An 18,765-nucleotide genomic window follows, 5' to 3' on the forward strand; every position below is an offset into this window, starting at 1 on the left:
GTTGTAGTTTTGCAACAGCTGGAGGCACCCCTGGTTAGAAAACACTAACCTATACTATATACTACTATATAGTCCAACATGCTGGGAGTTGTAGTTTTGCAACAGCTGGAGGCACCAGTGGTTGGGAAACATTGACCTATACTATATACTACTATAGAGTCAAACATGCTGGGAGTTGTAGTTTTCGTTTGGGGCAGCTGCTGAGCCACAGGCTGTATCAGGGCATGCTGGGAGTTGTAGTTAGTAACTAACTGCAACTCCTGAATTAAAATTTAAAAAAAGGATCAAAAAGTCCCATCAAAACAAAAATGGAACCGTTAAAAACTCGGGACGCAACATGAGCCTCATACAGACCCGTCTAAGGAGAAATAAAAAAAAAAAAAGTTATAGGGGTTAAAAAAAAATTAAAATAAAAAATAAAAAAGGGTATCCTGTGATGTCACGCATATATAATTAATTATGCTAATTAGCATTGCCAGAATGTTTTTTGCAAGAAAGGTGGCAACCCTAATAGGGACGTACCAAGAATCTAAAGAGCATACATGGCAGAAAAGGATTCACCATGACGGACTAAGGTACACAGCGGTATTCTGCCACCTGTAGCCCAGATGGTGGCATTACTCCTGCACCATCAAGGGTTGTTCCTGTGCAGCAATATAGATTTATAAGGAGGGCAACCATAAAAGGGGGAAGGGCAGGCAGCAGATTTTCCACACCGTCTACATTAATCCATGACACTTTGTTTTGATTCCCAACAAGGTCTGTGTGACAATGTTTGGAAGGCTGATCCCAGAGCCTTGAAACGCGTGTCATCTCCGTGCCAATTCAGCACGTAAAGGGTTGAGCTGGGAATGTCGTAGGAATTCTATTTGCAAGTTTAATTACAGTTTTTGTTGTTTTTTTTTTTTTTTTTTTATTGTCAATACCTGAAGACACAAGGGGGGCGGGGGAGGGGAAGAAGAGAGACATGGAAGGAGGGAGGGGGGGGGGGGGGGAAGACTATTACAATGAAGTGATGAGTGAATATGGGGCTGTTAGGGTTATAAAAACACAAAAAGGTGTATTTTGCTTTTTATGTCAACAGTAGCATCTACCAGCAAGTAACCGATTGAGGGGGGGATGGGCAATGACAAGGCAGTAATATCGTCTACAAAGAGTCTCTGTTAGCGCAATTACACTTTAAATTATTCTTATTCAATTCTTTTTCAAGATTATTCATTGTAATAGTATATTATTCTAGGTCTAGCCTCTGACATTAGAAATATATATATATATATATATATGAAAAATGAAGAAAAAGGACAGGCGTCCTGCACTTACCGCGTAAAACCTGGTCACTCGGCTCCCATCTCGGGTTGCTTCTTCGGAAGGATCTTCAAGACAGCGTGAGGCGCTCAGAGGCGGCCTCGAGGCCGGACGAAGCACATTCATTGCGTGAAACCGCCAGCAGTCGCCTCTGAGCGCCCCACGCTGTCTTGAAGATCCTTCGGTTCCCATCTCTGGTTGCTCCTCCAGAAGGATCTTCAAGACAGTTTGGGGCACTCAGAGGTGACTGCCGGCGGTCTCACGCAGTGAATGCGCTTTGTCCGGCCTCGAGGCCGGATGAAGCGCATTTATTGCGTGAAACCGCTGCAGTCGCCTCTGAGCACCTCACACTGTCTTGAAGATCCTTCCGGAGGAGCAACCCGAGATGGGAGCCGAGTGACCAGGTTTTAAACGATTGTCCTAGCACCGCCGTGTATGGTTTGTACTGGTCTCCTACCTAGTGTGAGTATATCCATCTCGTGGTTGTAGAGGGTTAAAAGGTATCGGTGCCACTGTTTGGTTCTTTTGTTTGGATAAATATATATATGTTTATTTTTCTAATATATATTTAGATTTCTTTTATTTGCCATTTTTAAATTTTTATATCCTGAAATCCAAGTAAAAGAATATTTACCGCATTTTTCGCCGTGTAAGACGCACTTTTTCTTCCCCAAAACTGGGGAAGGAAAAGTTGGTGCGCCTTATACGGCGAAAAAAACCCTATCGCGGCGGTCCCTGCGGCCATCAACGGCCGGGACCCGCGGCTAATAAAGGACATCACCGATCGCGGTGATGCCCTGTATTAACCCTTCAGATGTGGCAATCAAAGCTGACCGCCGCGTCTGAAGGAAATGTGACACTAACCCGGCTGAAATCGCGGCGTTCCCAACAGCTTACAGGACACCGGGAGGGACCTTAACCTGCCTCCTCGGTGTCTGCTCCGTGCCGGGATCCCCTGCATGGCCGGCGCTCTCCTTCGATGTCATCACGTCGTCACGTGCATAGCGACGTGATGACGGCGACGGAGAGCGTGGATCCCGGGGAAGACAACGTCCGGAGCGTCGGGGACAGTGATGGAGCGACATCCAGGGCAGCGGTGACGGGTCTGGAATGGCGGGGACACGCGAGTATTACCTCCTATACCAGTGGTCTTCAACCTGCAGACCTCCAGATGTTGCAAAACTACAACTCCCAGCATGCCCGGACAGCCAACGGCTGTCCGGGCATGCTGGAAGTTGTAGTTTTGCAACATCGGGAGGTCCGCAGGTTGAAGATCACTGTTGGGTTCAGAATCAGTTTTTTCTACATTTTGCACCTTTACAATTGGGTGCGTCTTATATGCCGGTGCGTCCTATAGGGCGAAAAATATGGTAAATAAAAAAAATGAATTAAAAAAAATCTTTTAGAAATTCCTTTAAAAATAATATTTTTCATAAAGGTAGATATTTTCTACTAATTTATTATTAGCTCTTTTTGTGTTTTATAATGTTTTGACAACAATGAGCATACATTTAAAAATAGCACAAAAAAAAAAAAAAAAAAAAAAACAGCCCACATCCCCCTACCCCTTTATTCTAATCCTCAACACTTCCTTTGGTTGACTTGCATGTGTGCCCCCCCCCCTAACCTGCGGTTGCATAACTGTTGTACAACACTGCACCCCCCGACGGTTGTAGTTTAACAGCTGGAAAGGAACAGTTTACCCACAACTGTCCTAACTGTACTCAACACTCACAGATAGAAAGGAATTTCTATTCTTCTTTTATTCATTATTTTTTATTTTTTTATTTATTTATTTTTTTTTAATTTTTTATTTTATCCAGCAGGGAGACTGTTAACAGAAAGAAATTATGCAAGGATGTTCTACAACTAATGCGGCACAGTTATGGATGAAGAATACAAAGCAAGCTCTTGAAACTGCCGGCTGTTTTGGCAGCTACATTAAAGGTAACGCCAGGTATTTCCTTGACACCCAACCCTACAGGAGATCCCAAGAGGAGTAGGAGGAGGGAGGGGGGTGGAGTGCCGCTTAAGCAGTCTTGGTTTATAAATATACATACCAGGTGACTGGGAAGTCGTACAGAGAGTTGGCACACGCTTACTATGTCTCTTGGACACCTTAGCTGCCAAAGAGCGCACGGCCTGGGTTTAGGTCAAAAGAGAAAAAAACTAAACAAAAAAAAAAAAATAAAAAAAATTATTTTATTTTTATATATTTTCCAAATTGTATTACATATTTTATTTCATTTTATTTTGTTCTATTAAATATTATATTTTTTGAAACATTGAGGACATTAAATTGTATGATCTAAAATTACACGCATTTTTTTTTTTATTATTTTCATTTATTTATTTATATTGTATCATTTATTTATTCTATTATTTATAAGTATATTATTCTAATATTTATTTAGTTTTATATAGTTTGAATGAGGAATCCATTCTCCCAATCCACCCATCAGTATTACATGTCCTACGCACTTTTGACGAAGGCCAATACCAAACTCTGTCGCAGATGACCGAACCCCGGATTAGTTATCGGAGAGAACAGGCTGCATGTCAATAACATCTGTACGCTCAATAACATCTGCCCGCTCTCTGTTCCCCATTGGCTTAGACACACCCAATCCTCCTTGCATCTGTTGCGTTTAGTAACCTATTAACCCATGTCGTGCTGGAGTGATAAAGGAATTAACCTACATATATTCTTTTTTTTTTTTTTTTTTTTTTTTACTAGCAGAGTACCCGACATTGCTCAGTAGGCCAAAAATAGAAGGGGGCGTGGGTGCAAGCCGGACCGACACATTCACCCAGAGAAGCGGAGTAAGTTGGGGCTGAGCTGGGATAAAGAGATTGTGGTTGAAGGGCCTGTGATGTGGGTGCATTGGGCGAAAATGGTATTTTCGACCTTAAGCCGTAACAAAAAAAAGGACTGCAAATTAAAGGGTCGTGGCTAGAGGGAGGAATGCGGGCTTGTGGAAGGGGCGTGGCTTGCAAGCTGGGTCGACACACTCACCAGAAGATGCAGAACAGATCTATCTATAGATCACTCATTCTGCATATGACAACATTTCCCCTTTCTAGTTAAAGGGATCTTCTTACCTTAGACTTATATAGCGTACCTACAGGATAGAAGAAAAACCTCATGGGTGGAGACTCCGCAACTGGCAGCAGCCTCTCCGGAAGGACATTGGTTGCTATGGGCAACTCGGCAACTTTTACAGGTTTTGATAAATCTCCACCAATCAGATGGCTAAATTAATTTTTCAGAGGCCTTTTCAAAAATGAAAGAAGCAATCTGATTGGTTGCTATGGGCAACTCAGCAACTTTTCCTTTTGATAAATCTCCCCCATTGTGCTTAGCTTCAACGAATGGAGACACAGCTAAGTGCAGTCCTCCTATTCCATCTGCTTCTTGATGTGACCAGCAGGCATAAAGGGTTACTCCCAATAGAGAATATTTAGGACACATATGGTGGATTTTGCCATCCGAAACGCATTACCAATATGGCAGCCCATACATTCTTAAAGCGTCGGCTTAGTATGATGCCATCCATCTAAATGTTAATAAAGCCTCACTGTACATTCACTATGGGGGAATTTTGGCCAGTTGAAGCGTTCCGGCGTGAAATGGTACTATTGCCTGTGTTCACCTGCTGAACCTGTCCGTCCTGTCCTTGTCTTACACGCTGCACTGTTTGCCATGAATAAATCTACTTGATTCATCAGATATTGGGTGAGTGCCCTCTTCTTCTTCACATCTTCCACGGAATATATTTCACTATGGGGGAGATTAAGCAAAACCTGTGCAGAGTTAAAGTTGCCCCATTGCCCATAGCAACCAATCAGATCGCTGCTTTCATTTTTGAAAAGGCCTCTGAAAAATGAAAGAAGCGATCTGATTGGTTGCTATGGGCAACTCAGCAACTGTTCCTCTGAACAGGTTTTGATAAATATCCCCCTATGAACTCATATGTGCCACATATTAAAGTTTCCCCCGAAAAAGTCCTGGAAAGCAGTGGAAGACGCTGGTGGCGCAGACTAACAGCCACACTGTTTATGCGCAACACTAATCTGGCGTGTGCATAGGAGATTGGGGAGAGAGGCTTTTTAACATCACCCCTCTAATCATACAGCTGACATAAGAACTATATGGGGTTAAAAAGAAAGGAAAAAAAGTAAATCTCTGCCAATCTTGTGCAGCCCTTGGTGGCGAGGAAGGCCGGGCGCAGGAAGCTCTTGCTGAGATGGGATAAGCAGCAGATGTTAGTGCTGTTCTATTGCTCTGTGAGCTGGGGAAGGGTGTGTGAAATATGTGGGAGTAGGGAACCGCTTCAGGATACGAAGCCCAAAAACAAAATCACTCAACCTTACCAAATAAAACGTTATGTTCTCCATGACTGGGCAGGTTATGAGGCAACGGTCAGACATGGGCACAGAACACCAGTGCCAGTGTATACAGCACAGGTACCAGGGAGAGCAGACTTGTTGTTAACTCAGAAATGACCTAAACTTAAAGGGGTACTCCCATGGAAAAAACTTTATTATTTTTAAGTCAACTGGTGCCAGAAGAGTAAACAGATTTGTAAATCACTTCTATAAAAAAAAAAACAACTTAATCCTTCCAGTACTTTTTAGGGGCTGTATGCTAAAGAGAAATCCAAAAAAGAAATGCATTTCCTCTGATGTCATGACCACAGTGCCCCCTGCCGACATCTCTGTCCATTTTTAGAACTGTCCAGAGTAGGAGGAAATCCCCATAGCAAACATATGCTGCTCTGGACAGTTCCTAAAATGGACAGCAGAGGTCAGCAGAGAGCACTGTGGTCATGACATCAGAGGAAATGCATTTCTTTTTTGGATTTCTCTTTAGTATACAGCCCCTAAAAAATACTGGAAGGATTAAGATTTTTTAATAGAAGGGATTTATAAATCTGGTTAACTTTCTGGCAGCAGTTGATTTAAAAAAATAATAATAATAATAATAATTCCACGGGAGTACCCCTTTAAGTTGGCACCAAACATTTGGGACAACCATTGGCATCTGGGCTCCTAAGTATCATGTAAGTTGGTATCTGCCTACCTACTAAGGGCAGAGATATACACGTATATGAACTCTACAGAGTGTGTAAAAAGTATACCAAAAATGGTGCCAATTGTGATATTTTGCAACTTATTTTAACATGAGGGAGTCTAGGCCAGGGTTGATTTTTGGGAGTGACAAACTAGGCAGTAGCCCAATGTTCCCATCTCCGATGAATAACTTCACTTTACTATTGACCCCTTCATTGCTTTAGACCAGTGGTCTCCAACTTGCGTACCTCCAGATGTTGCAAAACTACAACTCCCAGCATGCCGTTGGCTGTCCGGGCATGCTGGGAGTTTTAGTTTTGCAACATCTGGAGGTCCGCAGGTTGAAGACCACTGCTTTAGACCATCCGGGAACTAACAATTTAAACTTTTCACTAAATCTTTATACAAAAACTAGACCAAACCCAAAAGCCAGACAAAAACTAGACCAAAAGACGCAAAAGAAATTGGTTTCTGGCACACACCATTTTAGGTTGCTTCCCAATTGTATTTAAAGGGGTACTCTTTAAAATAAAAGGATTTAAATCCGATTTATAAAAAGGAAAATATTCTTTTATAAATCAACCGATGCCAGAAAGTTAAAAACAGATTTGTAAATTACTTCTATTTAAAAATCTTAATCCTTCCAGTACTTTTCAGCTGCTGCATACTACAGAGGAAGTTCTTTTCTCTTTGAAAATCTTTTCTGTCTGACCACAGTGCTCTCTGCTGACACCTCTGTCCATGTCAGGAACTGTCCAGAGCAGGAGCAAATCCCCCATAGCAAACCTCTCCTTCTCTGGACAGTTCCTGTCATGGACAGAGGTGTCAGCAGAGAGCAATGTGGACAAGACAAAAGAAATTCAAGAAGAAAAAGAACTTCCTCTGTAGTATACAGCTGCTAAAAAGTACTGGAAGGATTAAGATTTTTAAAGAGAAGTCATTTGAAAATCTGTTAAACTTTCTGGCACCAGTTGATTTATAAAAATAAATAAATTAAAAAAAAAAAATTTCCCTGGAGTACCCCTTTAAATTTTTTTTTAGCTAGACCTTTATCTGGTTTATATAGAACTGTATACACTCAATCAAGCTGCTTTAGCTTAGGCTGCATTCACACGTTCCCTCCCTACGGCGAGGGAAAAGTAGTGTGAATGCAGCCTTATAATACTTTCTCCATCCACAGTATATGACATTTTTATCGACAAATACTAAATCGGCTAAAATGTTACATAAAAGAGAAAAAAATAGTTTCTGAAGTACTGGATTGGTTAAATTTTTGGGCAGACTCTGCAGCTCGAAGTCTGTGCCACATTTATCCTCAAATTACATATTTGCGCCAGTTTTCCGTCACACAGAGATTGATTCTCCAGCCCCCATGTATTTTAGGTTCTTTAATGTTTGCTTTCAACAGAATTTCGTCTAGTGCTTGCGGTCTTCAGACTAAATTAAGACCAGACAAACATTTCATGCTTGCTCTGGAACAGCGTGCTGAATCTTGTAGTTCCACAACAACTCGGAAGCCGCAGACTGGCCCAGTCTTCTGTAGATTTTTTACTTGTGGCACCAATAGAATTACTTGACCATAGTGAAGAATGAGTGATGTTATGTCTTCAAACACTAAAAGTCCTTGAGCTTGAAACTGAAAACACATCAAGTCCATCCAGCCCCCCCCCCCCCCCCCCACCCACACACACCATTATATAGTATTAACCCTTTCATAACCAACAGAGTCAATACCAGGCTTGGAACAATATTACATGTAAGAAATGGCAATCACATGGTTAAGGGCAAGGCCATCTTCTCGCCACACCCCGATTCCTCCCAAATTAGTTCAGTCACAGAGAGACAGAAACACGCAGAGTTAAAGAAAGTGAGAGCGGGAGGTGGTATTGGCTATGGGCCCTGGCATCATGCCCGGCTGCTAGTCTGAAAAGATGCCAGCTGGCTTGTTCCACATCAGAACTACACCCCCCCCCCCCCCCACCCCCTCCCCATCCAAACTTCCCCTCCCTTCTTCAGGCTTCATATACAAAAGTGAGGAAGAGAGAACAACCAGTGCAAGGAAACATACAAAAGGGAATGAGTAAAAGACTGATACAAGAGGCAAGCACAATGCGCCAGGGGGTCAAAACACAAGTAGATGCTACACAATGACAACCAAAATCAAAACAATCCATAAAAACAAAAAGCAGAAAACGGGAAGTTCAACCTGGACTATTAACAGGCATCCAGTCCATGGACTATAAAGTTGGGATCTACAAAAAGTTTCTATTGCCCAGACATGTACACCATGTGATTCCTCCTATATGTGAAACGAGAAACTGTCTCCAAATTCTGATGTGGCCCTTTGTGCCAAATCTAGAGCAGTGGTAATACACCTTGATGCATGGTAGACCAACCATACATAGAACAACAAGTCAACACACGGAGACTTAAAGGGGCATTTAGAGTCAAGTTTACTTATCCCCTATCCACAGGATAGGAAATAAGTGTCAGGCTGACTTCTAGGACACCTGTGATCTTCAGGACAGGGATCCGATTCTTCATTATGAATGGAGAAGCAAGTCACGCACGCACGCCACTGCTCCATTTATTCTTTATGGGAACTGCCAAAAGGTAGCCAAGTATCATACTTGGCCCATCTTTGGCACAGCTCCATAGACAATGCATGGAGTGGCGGCACGTATGCATGACACTGCTTCATTCATAACAAAGATTCAGGGCGCCATTCTGGAGTTCTCAGGGGGTCTGCTTGAAGGTGAAATGATACAGAATGTATGACCACCCTTAGAAATTGAGCATAAACAAATGAATGAATTGCTACTCTACAAGAGGTCAAACAAGGACACCTTTTAAACATCAGGTTCCTCTTGTTCCTCCTTCGACATAGCTTTTGGTCCACCATTGTAGAGTCAACCAGCCGCTTTTGCCATAATTTATCGACCAATGTGGGAGAGAAGTTACAATAGATATCAGCCCAAGTCGTTCTCCAACCTTTAGGTCTGCATAGCAACGTAAAATTATCTCCCAACACTATGAACACAATGACAAATCTTTAAAACAGGTGAACATATAGGCTGCTCCACCCTAGGAACCTTGCGGCTAAGACAGTTTGTCTTAATACACATTCATCCAAAACAGACTATCAACATCTTCATGACAAAAAGATCCATCTCCAAGGACAGTCCCTAAGGGGTGCTTCATTCACTCAAGGCATGAATCAAGATGAGCTTGTCCCACAAGGCTGAAAGGTATAGATGCAAATAATCTATGCGCCCAAGGGCTAGCAACATAGCTGGTCTTCATGTTTTTCTCCATTGTCAAGCAGGGGAGTCACCTGTTCGGTGACTATTGAATTCAAAACAAGAATCTTAAGCCCATTATGGATGAGGGCATTGCCTAATGGGTGATCTATTACATGGTATGACAACTTAAAAAAAGCGGTTATGGCTCAAGGGCCAAATCGGCCATAAGCTCATCACAGGATTATTTTGAGGCCGAAAAACCTGCTCAATGACCCCTCCTTCCCCCATGCATGCATGAACTTGCAGGTTTTAATTCATAGAATAGTATATTCTTTTATTATGCAACATATAACCTTTTGAATATTTGGGAGAGTGTGTTCTTGATACGTCAATGGATATAGAAAGGGCCGCCATCAGGGCAGTAATGCCTTCAGGGGCCTGAGTCAAATTAAGCATAAAAAAGGGCCAGAATTTTTTGATGGCAGTCCTGGATATGGATACTATGGCTTTACAACAAAAACCAACTCCATTGGTCAGAGGTGAAGCTTATAAACTTTACACCACTGATGTCCCCCTACACTTGGGCTCACAGATGTGCACACCAACCAATTCCTCAAGTTCTGGGCACCACAATGTTAAGCTGCTTTTCAGCAAAGGAACAGCTTAAAAGCGTAATGATAAATGCAATAATGGGGGCTCAGTTGTCCCAGTCATGCTCTCAATAGGGCAAGGGTTATCTAGCCTAAGCTCTCGGGATGCGGATGACATGAAGCTCCTGTTTTCACAAGTCTGTAGACAATGTAGCTAAGCAGGTTCTGATGAAGAGGAGATGAGGGCAGTGGAGTGAAGTTTAAACAGGGTTGTAGTAGAAATTTCATACAGAAGAGGTGAGAAGAGACAAGATGATGATAGAACCTGAGACAGCTACAGGGTCTCTTTTTGGGGGGTATGTATAATGGCTGGTGGTGGAGGTAAAGTGAGGTGGAGAACCAAGGCCAGGTCCCACAACCATATTGTATACCTACAAACGTCTCATTCTCAAGACTTAGACCAGATGGTCAATATACCCTATAGTCAACATGATCATTATACAATAGATACATAGACCACTATGACCAGAATACAATTCTATTAAACTGTATACACAGAACACTACAACATGACTAAAAAAGTATATTATTAGTATTGTATAAAACTGAACAACAACTGAACAATGTAATCCAAACACTGGACATGGCCATAATGCAATTCTATTCTATACATAAAGAACTAAAACACCTCACTTGAGCATAAAATCACCCAAAATTGCATCGAAAGGTCTCTCATGGGGGTGTTCTTCTCATAGAATATGGCCACCATGAATATATGGTGGACATAAAATATCTCACGCAAGATCACAATTGGACAAGGGGTGCCGTTCATAGAACCACCACCAATATAATCCGACCACTGAACACGGCCATATTACAGTTCTATTATACCCTATACATAGAACCTTGAACATGACCATAATACAATTCTTTTATACTCCAAACCCCCAACATAACCCAACCACCGAACATGAAAATATCATCATTTTATTATACAATAAACACAGAAGTACTGACCTTCATGGGAGTGAGAGAACCATATCTGGGAGGCCCCGGCCCCGTGGGGTCCCCTGTATGTGGTTTCTGATGGAGATGAGGATGCTCCTGCTGGGTGTGCCGATGCTGCTGCAGAGCCCAGGCTACTACTCAGAAAACTGCCCATGAAAGAAGGGGAAGAGTTCGCCATCAAACCGGTGCTAGCTGAAAGACAAAGAGGAATGCAGTGTTATATTACTCGTCTACGGCTATGAGCGTCCTACAAGATGGCAAAAATGGCCAAATGAAAGCGGTCTATGGATAAGCATGGATAAGTTCGTAGAAGGTGATGTTGTCAGGAATATTTACTGCAGGTCTGGGTGTTCTGGACCATGGCAGCTAACACTTCGGTCAGTGGTCTGCAAACTTTGGACCTCTGGAAGTTGCAAAACTACAACTCTTAGCTGGCTGTCCGGGCATGCTAAGAGTTGTAGTTTTGAAACATCCAAAGGTTCACAGTTTGAAGACCAAATGTATCAAGCGGAGGAGCGTAACCTCAAAAAGAGGCAAAATGGAAGTCTCCAGGTGAATCATAAGAATGAATGAAAGGACAATATTAAGTCTTCATCCCCCTTATGACCTTACTGTCCATTCAGCACCACATTTGCCCAGTGAACAGCTATAGAAACTAGGGCCAGGAAATAAGGGTATAAACTAGGACATGCATAGTAATTAATTAATCAATTACTTAAGAATTATAATTTATTCTTTGTTAGTCATTAAATTATTTTTATTTTGTTTCATATTATATTATTCTTATTATATTTCATATTATATTTTTATTTTGATTATTATTAATAAAAATAAATAAAAAATGTATTCACACAGTTGAGGTCCGATGGTTCCTCCTACCATGAAAAAAATCAGAAGAAACTCTACACATTGTGAGTGTTCAGGTTGTTCTGTTATTTCTCACTTTTGTAGGCATATTGCATGTTTCAGGTTTTGGATATTATTTTGTCACTTTTTGCAAGTACTATATCATTTTTATTATTAAGGCTTAAAGGTTAATAATTTTGGGCCTCATATGCACCAAATAATTCGCTCCCCTTCTAAGAAAGCTTAAAACATTGATGGCTGGAGAACAGTGTGCGTGTGCTGGGTACCCATTTTCTGCAAACCCAACTGATTGTTGTTTAGGGTGTATAGAATATGTTGGGGTGTGATTTATTCTCAATTTGCAATGCAAAATGTCTATGCGACGCTAATAAAGTTGGGTATTGAAAACTTTTTGTACCCAAGAAAACACAACTTCAATTTATAAAATAGTTTGCATAAATAAAAAAATAGATAATAGTAGTTATCGTTGTCCAATGGAATTCTTGGTCAGCTGCATAATCCAGGCCCATTCTACAGCCGCAGTGGGTGGCGGTATGCTAAAGACCCATCTCGTGTGACCCCATTCTAGACCCATCTCGTGTGAAAAATGGCCTTCTATTTGAGAGGACTACTACACTTAGGTTTCATTGTATAAAAACTTTTAGGGACTTTCCATAAGAAATCAGTCTACAACAGTGCAGCAAAACTGACCATAAGGGGATTGTTCCCTACAGGAGGAACAAGATTGAGGAAAAGATCACAATCTCCCATGGAAAACATCAGGATTCAATGATGGTAATCAAGACCAGTTTCACTAATCAACTGAAGATTTACCCTATGGAGATTTGATTCTAGGCTCAGGAACACGTATTTTCACCATTTTATCTGTAAGTAAATTCCTTCGAGATCCTGAGAACCCACTTCCAACTAATCTCCATGTTTTGCCGGAGATGAGTAATTCTCAACCCATAAAATGAAGGAAGAGAAAGTCTGGGGGAGGTGACCTTCTTGGTTGACCCAATTCTCAATTACAATATCCACAGTTCACTTCATGGTCAGATGAAGAAAGAGCTGTATGCTGGAATGTTCAGCTTTTTCATTTGCATCTTGGATAACTACGAACTACAGCATGTGGGCCAAAATATGAGGACGGATTCTGTATCAGGACTCATGAGATCTATTTGGGCACTGGGTTCCTGTTGGGACTCCAACCCATCCACTCCCTCGCATAACTAAACCACAGTTCGTTCTGCAATGTAGCTACAACTTGACCTTACACTGTGCACGCAGCCCACATGGATTCTTAAGAACTTTATTGAGTTAACATTTTTACTGTTATGGGATTAAAATTAAAGGGGAAGAAGAAGAAATAAAAACTCATAACCAAAGCGTAATCCAGAAGTTGGAAGAAGAAACAGAGTAATTAATGGAAGCCATGTGCAACAGGCGAGAAGTGTACAGGGTGTGTACTGTATCATTGGATGATCAATTCCCTTCCCTCCCAGCCTTCAGGGCACTGTTAAAATCTCACATCTTCTACCAAGCCTCATATGACTCTCCCCCCTTCCCATCTTCCCCCAGCTGCTTCAGTCACCTGACAGGGAGTGATTTCCAGATGTGAGATTCCCAGCAAGATGTCAGAAGTGTCTTTCCAGATTACGCCTCATACACATACATAGCCCTCAGCCAAGACCTCCCTCACTTAAGGCTAAGCTTAAGCAACCGATGGACTTTGGAACCACATGATCCAGCATGCTCAACCTGCAAGTATGATAGGACTGGTAGTTCCGTATCAGCTGAAAAGTCATTGGTTGCCAAGCTATTACGCCAGTCCGTAGGAGTGCCACCCTGAGGAACTTAAGCAAAACCCAGATGTTCTATGGCCATGAACAAAAAGCTTGCACCACATTCCCACCCTTATTCCTGTGAACAGTAAAACCCAAAAGAACAACTTTAGCATGAACCCGAGCCAGTTCTTCCGAGCCCTATTTTTAAATTCTTGTCATATTGTTCCCAGTTGTATGCGCACGGTGCCAGTTCGCACACAGCTGTTAGAAGAAGAGATGGACCGTGTTCAACTCTGACTTAAGGGAGCAGTGTACAATATTCTCAAAGTATCGGCTTGCCTGCCCTTCCAAAAATGTTCCCAACAAAAGTAGAGGAAAAGGCAGAGCAAGAGCCACATCCTAAACCACACCCTGACTCACACCCACGGTACTTGACAGGGGATTTCCATTCACTGCTGGTCAGCTGCAGCGGATCTAAAGGACTCAAACCTAAAACGGCACATGAGTCTATACGTTGTGTTCTAGAAGACGGCATTGGCATGGCAGGAGAGTCAGTCATTTTTGCAGATGCCTATAGATCGCATCCCTTAAGTCATGGCGTTAGACCAACTCACAAAGGTGAGGGACCATAAAGGCATGGGGGCACAGATAGTTGGTAAAAGTGATGGGTAATCCTTAGCACAGAAATTGATACTTTTTGGCACCTATGAATTCCATACAAAAAGATCACTTCCCTACTTTCAACCCATATCACTAAACGCTACAACATAGGTCTATGATATCAGTCAGAAAATAACCAGTCATTACTAACCAGATGACACACATGAAAAACGGACCATTGGGGTCAAGCTCTATGATATTCCCGAGCAGAACCCACCTATAAATATGAATCGTAGCCTATAGCCAGAAGCTTGCAATCAAAAAATTGACAACCCACCAAGAGACCCTCAGTCCCCATTTACTTACCCCAGAAGAACATGATCCTCAAGATTAGTAGGGACTGTAGTAATAATGATCGCCCTGTACAGTTTTATCACATACCCCATAAGGGTCCAATAAATAGCTTCACGATGAGGAAGCAGAGGGAGAAACAGGACCTGCCAACCCAACAGCAGCCGTTCACAGGAGAAAATAGCAAGGGAAACAGTTACACGGATCGTAAAAAAGAAAACTTTTATTGTGAGATCATATGGCGGGGATCTCTCCTGGGATAACAGTCCTGGAAACACGGATACAGTAACCCTACTGTGTCCAGATGGGAACATTGCAATGTGATGTGTCCCATATTATTTAACTGCTTTTATGGCTGCTCTTGGCAGCAAAGGGGTTATCCAATACACAGCCTACTATTGCAAAAAAAAAAATGTAACCCTCCCTTCCTTTGCGCTGTATGTGTTTCTAAACGTAGGAGCACACAAAAAAAATTTTTTAAAAAAATGAAAACACACAGAGTAATTTGCCTCTGATAGAAAACAGGTCTGGGCTTTTGGTAATGGGAGGGGAATTGTCAGAGGGGGTCGTCCCACATTGCCAAACCGTTCCCTCCTAGATGCTTTGGAAATGAGTGTCCCAAGTGTGGTTTCAATAGGAAAGGGGGAGTGTTGTCTCTCTTCCTACTTAACCCTAGCAAAGCTATCCTGTGTTCAATTGGGTCTTCTACCCTTATTATAGTAGTCGGTCTATAGAGAGATTTCCCATTTCCACATGATTTAGGAAATCTGGGACAATCCAATATTGGCCATATCCAAGAGAACAGGTATAAGGGGTGTAGAGATATCAATTGCACCTGGGAAACTGGTGCCCCAGGAAACCAAAATCTTGCCAAAGAGATTTCTCAAGTCCCGATTGACTGATAAGTTCAGTGTTACGCCGAGCGCTCCGGGTCCCCGTTCCTCCCCGGAGCGCTCGCCTCATCCTCGTTGCTGCAGCGCCCCGGTCAGATCCACTGACCGGGTGCGCTGCGGTACCGCCTCCAGCCGGGATGCGATTTGCGATGCGGGTGGCGCCCGCTCGCGATGCGCACCCCGGTCCCCGTACCTGACTCGCTCTCCGTCGGTCCTGTCCCGGCGCGCACGGCCCCGCACCCTAGGGCGCGCGCGCGCCGGGTCTCTGCAATTTAAAGGGCCAGTGCACCAATGTTGGTGCCTGGCCCAATCTTCCCAATTAGCTTAATTAGTTTCCACCTGTGCACTCCCTACTTATACCTCACTTCCCCTGCACTCCCTTGCCGGATCTTGTTGCCATTGTGCCAGTGAAAGCGTTTCCTTGTGTGTTCCTAGCCTGTGTTCCAGACCTCCTGCCGTTGCCCCTGACTACGATCCTTGCTGCCTGCCCCGACCTTCTGCTACGTCCGACCTTGCTTCTGTCTACTCCCTTGTACCGCGCCTATCCTCAGCAGTCAGAGAGGTGAGCCGTTGCTAGTGGATACGACCTGGTCACTACCGCCGCAGCAAGACCATCCCGCTTTGCGGCGGGCTCTGGTGAAAACCTGTAGTGGCTTAGAACCGGTCCACTAGCGCGGTCCTCGCCATCCCTCTCTGGCACAGAGGATCCACTACCTGCCAGCCGGCATCGTGACAGTAGATCCGGCCATGGATCCCGCTGAAGTTCCTCTGCCAGTTGTCACCGACCTCCCTACACTGGTCGCCCAGCAAGCCCTAAAGATCGCCCAACGAAATCAACAGCTGGCATACTTGACCTCTGTGACACTGCATCTTCAGTCACAGATACAGCAAATTCAGTCACAGCTACAGCTGCAACAACCATCTCCTCCGCCGGCTCCTGCAACTCCTCCGCAGCAACCGGCCGCTCCTAACCCCTGCTTGTCCCTGCCGGACAAATTTGATGGGGTCCGCAATGATCCTGCCACAGCCACAGTCCAGTCCTACTTCGCTGAGGTCCGTGGTGTCTTCGAGGAGCCTGCCCGAGCCTCTTCTGCCAAGACTGCCCTGCTGAACCTGGTCCAGGGTGTTTCTTCCGTTGGCGAGTACGCCATTCAGTTCCGTGCTCTTGCTTCCGAGTTGTCCTGGAATAGTGAGATTCTCTGCGCGACCTTTAAAAAAGGCCTATCCAGCAACATTAAAGATGTTCTGGCCGCACGAGAAACTCCTGCTAACCTGCATGAACTCATTCATCTTGCCACTCGCATTGACATGCGTTCTTCCGGATGGCGTCTGGAGCTTCGCCTGGATATGGACTTTGTTCGCACGAGGCGTTTTTTCTCCCCGGCTCCTCTCTCCTCTGGTCCTCTGCAATCCGTTCCTGGGCCTCCCGCCGTGGAGGCTATGCAAGTTGACCGGTCTCGCTTGACACCTCAAGAGAGGACACGACGCCGCATGGAGAATCTTTGCCTGTACTATGCCGGTACCGAACACTTCCTGAAGGATTGTCCTATCCGTCCTCCCCGCCTGGAAAGACGTACGCTGACTCCGCACAAAGGTGACACAGTTCTTGATGTCAACTCTGCTTCTCCACGCCTTACTGTGCCTGTGCGGATATCTGCCTCTACCTTCTCCTTCTCTACTATGGCCTTTTTGGATTCCGGATCTGCAGAAAATTTTTTTTTGGCCTCTCTTATCAACAGGTTCAACATCCCTGTGACCAGTCTCGCCAGACCCCTCTACATCAATTGTGTTAACAATGAAAGTTTGGACTGTGCCTTTGGCCCCAAGAAGAGGGGGAGACCCAAGGGGGGGGGGTACTGTTACGTCGAGCGCTCCGGGTCCCCGTTCCTCCCCGGAGCGCTCGCCTCATCCTCGTTGCTGCAGCGCCCCGGTCAGATCCACTGACCGGGTGCGCTGCGGTACCGCCTCCAGCCGGGATGCGATTTGCGATGCGGGTGGCGCCCGCTCGCGATGCGCACCCCGGTCCCCGTACCTGACTCTCTCTCCGTCGGTCCTGTCCCGGCGCGCACGGCCCCGCACCCTAGGGCGCGCGCGCGCCGGGTCTCTGCAATTTAAAGGGCCAGTGCACCAATGTTGGTGCCTGGCCCAATCTTCCCAATTAGCTTAATTAGTTTCCACCTGTGCACTCCCTACTTATACCTCACTTCCCCTGCACTCCCTTGCCGGATCTTGTTGCCATTGTGCCAGTGAAAGCGTTTCCTTGTGTGTTCCTAGCCTGTGTTCCAGACCTCCTGCCGTTGCCCCTGACTACGATCCTTGCTGCCTGCCCCGACCTTCTGCTACGTCCGACCTTGCTTCTGTCTACTCCCTTGTACCGCGCCTATCTTCAGCAGCCAGAGAGGTTGAGCCGTTGCTAGTGGATACGACCGTGTCACTACCGCCGCAGCAAGACCATCCCGCTTTGCGGCGGGCTCTGGTGAAAACCAGTAGTGACTTAGAACCGGTCCACTAGCACGGTCCACGCCAATCCCTCTCTGGCACAGAGGATCCACCTCCTGCCAGCCGGGATCGTGACATTCAACAGAAATTATTACCCCCAATATCTGTACAAAGCAGATATCTCATTCAGGGTCCTAAGGAAGATAAAGGATAATTGATTGTCGCATAGTCACATGAACTAAATGTAGGAGCAACAGGAACACAAAAATATAGGTTTTGGATTATATGGACTGGTAAACTAAGGAAAGTGTCGTGGCAGGTAGTTGGTAAGTCATCTGCCCTTCTTCGGACCACTGGCGGATTACTCCAGGGAAAAATGGTGATCAATGTATGGAGATATCCCGATATGGAAGAGATTTATTTTCTTTTTCATACTGAGTGTTTACAAAGGTCAATGGGCTTTCCCTGATATAATAGTTCTAGTAGGTTGGCATTGTTCACTTTTGATGGGTCCCATATAAAGCATAGAGATACCTGACCCACCTCAACAATCTAGAAAACCAGGCAACCACACTTTTCAGTAGACTCTTATTCGAGGACAAAGCATTCTGGATGTGGACTCGTTGCCAAG

The 18,765-nt window shown here is 44.3% G+C and overlaps 1 protein-coding gene across 4 annotated transcripts in view; it reads right to left on the reverse strand.

Moving 5' to 3' along the window:
* Positions 1 to 18,765, reverse strand: part of BAHCC1 (BAH domain and coiled-coil containing 1) — a 148,498-nt gene that overhangs the window by 53,420 nt on the left and 76,313 nt on the right. For all 4 annotated transcript variants that reach the window (XM_056549712.1, XM_056549711.1, XM_056549713.1 and 1 more), the window contains one exon: positions 11,228 to 11,410. In XM_056549712.1, coding sequence (XP_056405687.1) covers positions 11,228 to 11,410 — 183 coding nt within the window. The remainder of the gene's footprint in view (positions 1 to 11,227; positions 11,411 to 18,765) is intronic.

Source organism: Hyla sarda, chromosome 13 (assembly GCF_029499605.1).
Source record: "Hyla sarda isolate aHylSar1 chromosome 13, aHylSar1.hap1, whole genome shotgun sequence".
In the NCBI taxonomy this organism is placed as follows: Eukaryota; Metazoa; Chordata; class Amphibia; order Anura; family Hylidae; genus Hyla; species Hyla sarda.